The sequence below is a fragment of the Dryobates pubescens genome, chromosome 4, assembly GCF_014839835.1.
Source record: "Dryobates pubescens isolate bDryPub1 chromosome 4, bDryPub1.pri, whole genome shotgun sequence".
Taxonomy (NCBI): domain Eukaryota; kingdom Metazoa; phylum Chordata; class Aves; order Piciformes; family Picidae; genus Dryobates; species Dryobates pubescens.
In genome coordinates this window covers 47,409,638-47,417,257 of record NC_071615.1, presented here as the reverse complement: position 1 = coordinate 47,417,257, position 7,620 = coordinate 47,409,638, and the positions used below count along the sequence as shown (strand labels likewise).

Below are 7,620 nucleotides of genomic sequence, written 5' to 3'. Positions count from 1 at the left end.
GGACAGGCAGCCTCCTCCAGCCGCATGCTCCTGCCCTGTGGCAGGGTGGACTTTGGCAGAGTGCTAAAGATGAGCCAGGAGTGTTTGCAGAAATGCCACAGAGCTGCATTGGCTGGCATTGGTTACTGATTGGTTTTTTCTTTTCTAAATTTCTAGGTTATTTACTCACAACTTTTCTATTTAACCTTGCATTAAAGAAAACTGGAAGTAAGGAACCCTGTATATAAACACTCACTCATGTTGAGCTGTAGACTGTCAAAATTCCATACCTCGTCCTCAGTTCATACCAGTGGGAGAAAGGATGTGGAAGAATGTAGGTTGAGCACAAAGGCAGGAGTAGAGGAGTTCAGTGAAGCTCAGGAAGGAGAACAGATCTGATGAAGAGTGACTGAAGGAGCTAGGGATGGTTAGTGTGAAAGAGAGGAGACTGAAGGCAGACCTCATTGCTCTCTCTACAGTTACCTGAAAGGAGGTTGTGGAGAGGCTGCTGCTGATCTCTTCTCCCAGGTAATTAGTGATAGAACAAGAGGGAATGGCCTCAAGCTGCCACTGGGTAGGTTTAGACTGGACATTAGGAAACATTTTGTCAGGGCAAAGGTGATCAGGCATTGGAATGTGATGCCCAGGGAGGTGGTGGAGTCACCAAGGCTGGATGTGTTTAAAGGTGGTTTGGATGTGGTGCTTGGGGATATGGTTTAGAGGTGAGCCTTGCAGAGTAGGGCTCTGGGTTGGCCTTGGTGATCCTGAGGGTCTTTTCCAACTGGAATGTTTCTGTGATTCTCTATCTTCAAGCACTTGTGTTCCCATGCCCACTCAAATGATAACAATGGGCTTAGCTTTTCAAATTTGCAGGTGAGAAACCTTTTAAGGAAGCTAAACACAACTCTGTGCTCTGTAAAAAATAATAATAACTACGTAACAATCACCACTTTGCATTGATTATTAAATGTCATTTACTCCTCCATTTCACAACATTAATGTTTATTGGTAATGCATGAAAGCTTGCTGCAGAACATGCAATATAATGTACATTGTGCAAGCTTAAACCTACCAGTCAAAACTCCAAAGCAAATCCACAGCTCTGGCTCCACTGAAGCAATGTCAGTTTCTAATCTATTCAATGCTGGAAAAACCCCTTCAAATTTCCTGTGGGCATTAAGTCATGTTCTGGATTACATAATCTGCCAAACCATTAGTAACTCTCTCTCTGTTGTTTTATTTCTTACTAAAGGACAAAACTAGTTCTTATACATGTAAGTGAAAAATCATCAAATATATATAACCATGGAATCATAGAATTGTCAGGGTTGGAAGGGACCTTAAGGATCATCCAGTTCCAAACCCCCTGCCATAGGCAGGGACACCTCACACTACAGCAGGTTGCTCAGAGCCCTGTCAATACCTCCAGGGATGAGGCTTCCACCACCTCCCTGGGCAACCTGTTGCAGTGTCTCACCACCCTCATGGGGAAGAACTTCTTCTTGAACATGAACTGTTGCATTTTCCTCTGTTATAATTCCTCAGTTTGCTCAATGGCTTTCATCCCTCTTAATTTTCTTGTCCAGATTAAAAAAAATTCCTCCTGTGTAGCGAAATCTTGACTTGGTTTTATCAGTAATAGGGAAGTACCAGGACACAACCCAAATGTACTTCTTGTTATAACTGGAACAATTAATTAGACTCTTAGAATCATAGAATTGTCAGGGCTGGAAGGGACCTCAAGGATCATCTAGTTCCAGTCCCCCTGCCATGGCAGGGACACGTCACACTACAGCAGGTTGCTCAGAGCCACATCCAGCCTGGCCTTAAAGCCTCCAGGGATGAGGCTTCCACCACCTCCCTGGGCAACCTGTGCCAGTCTCTCACCACCCTCATGGGGAAGAATTTCTTCCTAACATCCAATCTGACTCCACCCATTTCTAGGTTTTTTTCCATTCCCCCCAGTCCTATCACTCCCTGACACCCTAAAAAGTCCCTCCCCAGCTTTCTTGTAGCCCCCTGCAGATACTGGAAGGCCACAATAAGGTCTCCTCGGAGCCTTCTCTTCTCCAGCGTCTCAACCACCAGCCCCCCCCAAGCAGTGATGTAATGTAGGATTCAACATTCCAGCTGTTTTGTTTTATTAAATAAAATACCTTAATTTGGTTGTATTCCACCAGCATGAGTACATTCATTGCAAGTTGCATGCAGATCAAAGGGAATCCGTTTGTAAACTACATAGTGCTCTCGGACGATGAACAGGATTTGATCTAACACGTGATGGCAGTGCATATTCTCGTTGAAACTGCAAGCTTTTACCAAAAAATGGAAACAAACTCTTCTTCTCCTTATAAATATTTGAAATAACTTTTGAAGTCCTTTTCATACCAAGTATATAAAAATAGTATTTTTAGACAAATTAGGAGTTTTCATTTACACGACGACGTGCAACGACTAACCGGTCTCTGCCAGCTCTATGTGATTGTCTAGGTGACATGCAGCGATAATTGTCCCTTTGCCCTCATGGAACTGCCAAACAAACCAGCAGGATCCACAATCACCTGAAGCAAACAGTGCCATAGAAATTGTTTGGGAACAACAGTCAGACACCCGGGGAAAACCTTTGCTTCAACGAACAAAAGCCACCCACGACAGTTCTTTTGCGCTAGACTTCCAGCTGCTCTGACCCTCAGGGTCTTTGGACTATCATAAAAGTCTGCCAAACAGACCAGTAAGCTATATCTGTACACAGAATGCTTTGCAGCATGCTTCTAGAATCTAGAAACCTGTTTGTTGGTGGTTTTGTGGTGGTTTATTTTCCTATAGTATTAACTGGCAAATAGCTTTTCTTACTTTCTATAAATCTGAATTTTGATGTCTGTAAATCTTCATGATCACCAGAGCTAAGGTCAAATGAAGCAGCCATGCAGGACTCTCTCTAAGTTTGAAAACTGGCAGCTGTGGAACATGCTTGGAGTACCACCTCACTGCTTCTCATTATACATCTATGGCTTGGTAATCCTTATCTTTGACATCCCTTGTGCTTGTCACAATGTCTGTGGGGAAGTCTGGGCTCTGTGCAGAAGCTGCTCCGGCTGTTCCTTCTACGTCCCATGATCCTGGCAAGTTCTCAAGGCTTAGTGAGCTGATTGCCCCTTGGCTAATGCTACCTTCCTCAGATCTGCTGGGGAGCACGAGGTGTAGTGATGCCTCGGATGAAGAGCACGCTGAAGAAGAAAGAGTTGCTGAAATAGACTGAAGAGGAGTCAAGGTAGTGTCTGAATGGGGAGAGGTGCAGCCTAAAAATTGTAAATTGTCTTTCTGAATTACCTGATACTGGGAAGGGGAGCTGTGAAGGCCTGATGCATGATAAAATTCACTGTCCACAGCATTCTTTGTGCTCAGTTCAGTTCTTTGGGGACTGCTGCCGACAGAGGAGGGATCTGTGCTCCAAAGGTCACATAACGTGCTGCTGCGGCAGAGTTGTGCTTTGGTGCAAGGGAAGTTCCCAGCTGGCTTGTGTGTGCAGGGCTGATGTGTAGTCCAAGCCAGGCGAGACTGCAGACTTTCCAGGGTAGGACTTTGAGATATGCCATGCACGGCACAGACCTCTGGAGGCTTTTGGGTTGTAAGCAGGCTCTCCAGCAGGTGCATCACATTCTTCATGTCCTTACTTAGTTGTGAAACTTCTTGAGCTAAAGTTGTCACCTGTTAGGGAAGGGCAACATATCACAGCATTTATTTACACAGCCTGAAATATGCACATAAATACTCTTAGAATAGAATCATAGAATCAACCAAGTTACAAAAGACCTCAGAGATCATCAAGTCCAACCTATTACCTAACACCTCATGACAACTAAACCATGGCTTGAAGCACCACATACAAGGGTGGTGCTCCCTGGGCAGCACATCCCAATGGCCAATTACTCTTTCTGTGAAGAACTTTCTCCTTACCTTGAGCCTAAACTTCCCCTGGCATAGCTTGAGACTGTGTCCTCTTGTTCTGTTGCTGCTTGCCTGGGAGAAGAGACCAACCCCCACCTGGCTACAACCTCCTTTCAGGTAGTTGTAGAGAGCAATGAAGTCTCCCCTGAGCCTCCTCTTCTCTAGGCTAAACACCCCCAGCTCCCTCAGCCTCTCCTCATAGGGCTTGTGCTGAAGACCCCTCCCCAGCCTCATTGCCCTTCTCTGGACACATTCAAGTGTCTCAATATTCTTCTTAAATTGAGGAGCCCAGAACTGGACACAGTTCCTTCCAACATATTTTGAAGAAATAAACTCTTCTAATATACCACAGGATCACAGTACATTAGAGGTGGCAAGGAACCTCCAGAGATCATCAGGTCCTACCCCCCTGCCAGAGCAGCATCACCCAGGGTAGACTGTACAGGAATGCAGCCAGGGGGAGTTTGAAAGTCTCCAGAGAAGGAGACTCCACGACCTCTCTGGGCAGCCTGTTCCAGTGCTCCGGCATCCTCACAGTAAAGAAGTTTCTTCTCATGTTGAGGTGAAATCTTCTATGTTCCAGCTCGTAGCCATATGTGATTGTGAGAAAAAAAAATGCAGAAATCTGACAGAACTAAGAAGAATTTGTCATTAGTGGAGTCAATGGCTCCTGAACTACAGATAATGCATGGGACTAAAATATGTCAGGAAAGTGATTTATGGACTGACTTCCTGTGGGGTCAGAGCAGTCAGAGACAGTTTTTGTCTGGCTGCAGGAAAACATGCTGTGAGATTTCTGGACAAATCAACCACTCAAGATTCTCTGTGCTCCATTGGGAACTGGGAGATGGCATTGCAAAAACTCCAAAAGCTTCTTTGAGAAGAAAGGAGGAAGAAGGACAACCAAACCCACAGGTACCTCGATTCAGTGGTCACTAGTTCTTTTCAGGACCATCACTGGCCCTTACTCCTATAAGATAAAGCAACTTTGCTTCTGTGCCTAATTTCCCAATTTGGAGCCATTTTAAAGGGCTTTGTGTAGATGGAAGATTGACACTAGCTTATGAATGTGTCCCTCACTCAAACTAGGAATGCTGTGTAAAATAATCTACAGCTTGAAAATATCTTGTTTGGTTTGGTCTATGTTTATTTATCTTCCATTTCTGGTTACTTAAAGGCTTTTTAAAACTCAAACTATTCCTTAGCACATTTCTTTGCCTGCTCATTGAGACAAAAACAAAGCTCAACATGAGTCGCCAGTGTGCACACGCAGCCTGGAAAGGCAATCACATCCTGGGCTGCATCAAGAGAAGCACAGCCAGCAGGGTGAGGGAGGGGATCCTCCCCTTCTACTCTGTTCTGGTGAGACCCCACCTGGAGTACTGCATCCAGTTCTGGAGCACCTATTAAAGGAAGGATCTGGAGATGCTGGAAGGTGTCCAGAGAAGGGCCACGAGGACGAGCAGAGGGCTGGAGCTCCTCTCCTATGAGGACAGACTGAGGGAGTTGGGACTGCCCCAGAGAGCAAATCTCACCACACTCAGAATTTGGAAGTAAAAATGGAACTGTATTTACAAAAGAAACTAAATATAACAGGATAAAAAGCAATAAATACATACAGGGAGTACTTACATCTCCCTTTATAGAACATAACAACAGCACAGGACCCTTCTGTACCTTTGATTCAGCTCTTTCTTCCCTCCTGGGGACAAAGGGCCCCAAGACAGCTATACAAACCACAGACTCCCTCTTGGCACCCCCCCTGTACCTTTAGAGAAGCAAAAATAGAGAACCCAAGGTCAGAGGGAGGATAACACAGCCTGAAAGCCAAAGCTGAGCAGCAAAGAGCAAGGAGGCAAAAAAGAGAGCAGCCTGCTACTGCAAAATAGAAGCTTTTCTTCAGGCCAATTGAATTAGATGGAGATATCATTATTATAATGTGAACTCGGAGGGGTCCTCCCCTCTCCTACTGTCTGAAACCTCTGGAAACATCTGTTTACAACTGAAACTTTAGTTCCAAACTGTAACATGTCTTCAAACTGGCATAGCATCAGGACAGAATCAGCTTAATGGTAGCAATAAAACAAAAGGACTTCAGAAAGTATCAGGAACAAACTCTGGCTGACTTGCTACTGACTGAGAGCAAATGGAGGATCATGGAAGTCCCCAGGGCTGGGAGAAGAGAAGCTGTCAATACAGAACACAGAATTAACCAGCATGGGAAAGACCTTTGAGATCATAGAGTCCAGCCTATCCCCCAACACCATCTAATCAACCAAACCATGGCACCGAGTGCCTCATTGTAGTGGTTCAGAAATTTCCCACCACATTAACACAAGCTTGGCTCACTCAGTCAGGAAAACAACTGGAAGCTGTATTTACAAGCAGTAACTGCACTCTACAATGGAATGCAATGAATGTGTACACATACACAGGATGTACAATATCAGACAGGTATTTACAATCAGAAAACAGCACAGAAGCCCCCCTGAACCCCCCTTCTGGGGTTCCAAAAGGAGCGGGGGAACTGCTCCCCTTCTCCCCTAATCTCTCCCCCTTTGCTCTGTTTAATTAGAAGAAAAGAGAAAAAAAAAATGTTGAGAGAGTACTGTTAGCTCAGAAAAGCCTTCTTGGTCCTTAGTGTTCTTATCTCAAGGTTAGCAGATGAGATCCTTCTGCAGCGAAGCAGACTCAGCAGCCAGAGAGAAGGTAAAGGAATGAATGTGGGAAAGGAGACTGCCAAGGGTCCCCTTCACACATCTGGCCAACGAAATGAGTTTAGAATAACCTTTTGTTTTCCTTTTTACACCCAACTGTGAATTGTTTATACTTCTTCACTCTTCTGCTCGAAAATCTGCAGCTAACTTTTAAAGGCATAGCCTAAAACTGCCACACTCATCCAGTCTCTTTTTAAACACCTCCAATGATGGTGACTCCACCACCTCCCTGGGCAGCACATCCCAATGGCCAATCACTCTTCCTGGGAAGAATTTCTTCCTAACATCCAGCCTAAACCTCCCCTGGTGCAGCTTGAGACTGTGTCCTCTTGTTCTGTCACTGGTTGCCTGGGAGAAGAGACCAACCCCCTTACTGTTACTGTTGAATGCCTGAGGTTGTATACATGATACTGGGCAAAACCAGTAAGCAAACTATTTCTGTAAGCACCTAAAGAAGTAGTTAAAAGACAACAGGCAACACTTGTTTCTCAGAAGGAAAGCATGACAAAAAAGTGTAATTCTCTTCTTTAACTGAAAGCTGGGTTAAGAGATGAGAAGAAGCTGTAGATGTAATATGTATTATCTTAACAGACTTCTCAGATGTTACTGTCTGGGTAACATTCTAAACCAGCTAAGAAAATATTGACAGGGAAGTGTGATTTGGATTCAGCCATAGTTGGAACAGTTTATGCTCAACACTTTGCTGTCATCTCTGTGTGTTGTTCCTCCTCCTCCTCCTCCTGCTGGGGACACCAGAACTGGAGGCAAGATTTGATGTGGGGGTCTCAACAGAGTCAAGGGGCAGAATCCCCTCTCTTGCCCTGCTGCCCACACTCCTCTGGCTGCAGCCCAGCACACAGCTGCCTCCTGGGGAGCTTCTCATCAACCAACACTCCCCTTTCTCTTACTTCAGGGCTACTGTCAGCCCACTCTGCACCCAGCCTGGATTCGTGGCTGGGACTGCTCTGACCCAATC

The 7,620-nt window shown here is 45.1% G+C and overlaps 1 protein-coding gene across 1 annotated transcript in view; it reads right to left on the bottom strand.

Annotated features, from left to right (window-relative positions):
- Positions 1 to 2,976: 2,976 nt before the first annotated feature.
- Positions 2,977 to 7,620, bottom strand: part of KCNH8 (potassium voltage-gated channel subfamily H member 8) — a 177,271-nt gene continuing 172,627 nt past the window's right edge. Inside the window, exon 16 of the mRNA XM_054161403.1 lies at positions 2,977 to 3,687. Within this exon, the coding sequence (XP_054017378.1) occupies positions 2,977 to 3,687 (711 nt within the window). The remainder of the gene's footprint in view (positions 3,688 to 7,620) is intronic.